Here is a 422-nt window from a genome sequence, read left to right as displayed (position 1 = left end):
CTTATCTATCTATGCACCTGTCTGTTCTTATGTGTCTGAAAGACGAAAATATATAAACAAACCCCCACGTACCTGAAAAGCGACATGATAACCTTCCCGTCTTCGGAGAGCTGTTCGGGGGCGTTGCCTGAGAGTCCGCACACGAGCTTCTGGACGCAGCCGTCGCGGTCCATCTCGAAGACGACGGAGAAGTAGTCCTCCTCCTGGACAGTCAGAGTCGCCGGCTTTACCTCCGTGACGTCGAAGCTTGAAGCCTGGAAGAAAACGCCCGAAGTCTGGTGTTAATCGCGGGGATTTTATCATTACGATGTTGTATTTGGAAACGCGTGAGACTTCTCGTGATCACCACTGGAAAAGTGATGGGAATGTCTAAGCTGTGACAGTATGATGACAAGCACTGTAACTGAAAAGCGTAAAGAGGA

The 422-nt window shown here is 49.5% G+C and overlaps 1 protein-coding gene across 1 annotated transcript in view; it reads right to left on the bottom strand.

Annotated features, from left to right (window-relative positions):
• Positions 1 to 422, bottom strand: part of LOC119593313 — a 2704-nt gene that overhangs the window by 1039 nt on the left and 1243 nt on the right. The window contains exon 4 of the mRNA XM_037942241.1: positions 73 to 254. Coding sequence (XP_037798169.1) covers positions 73 to 254 — 182 coding nt within the window. The remainder of the gene's footprint in view (positions 1 to 72; positions 255 to 422) is intronic.

Source organism: Penaeus monodon, chromosome 32, assembly GCF_015228065.2.
Source record: "Penaeus monodon isolate SGIC_2016 chromosome 32, NSTDA_Pmon_1, whole genome shotgun sequence".
Lineage (NCBI taxonomy): Eukaryota > Metazoa > Arthropoda > Malacostraca > Decapoda > Penaeidae > Penaeus > Penaeus monodon.
This window is presented reverse-complemented; position numbering and strand designations above follow the sequence as displayed.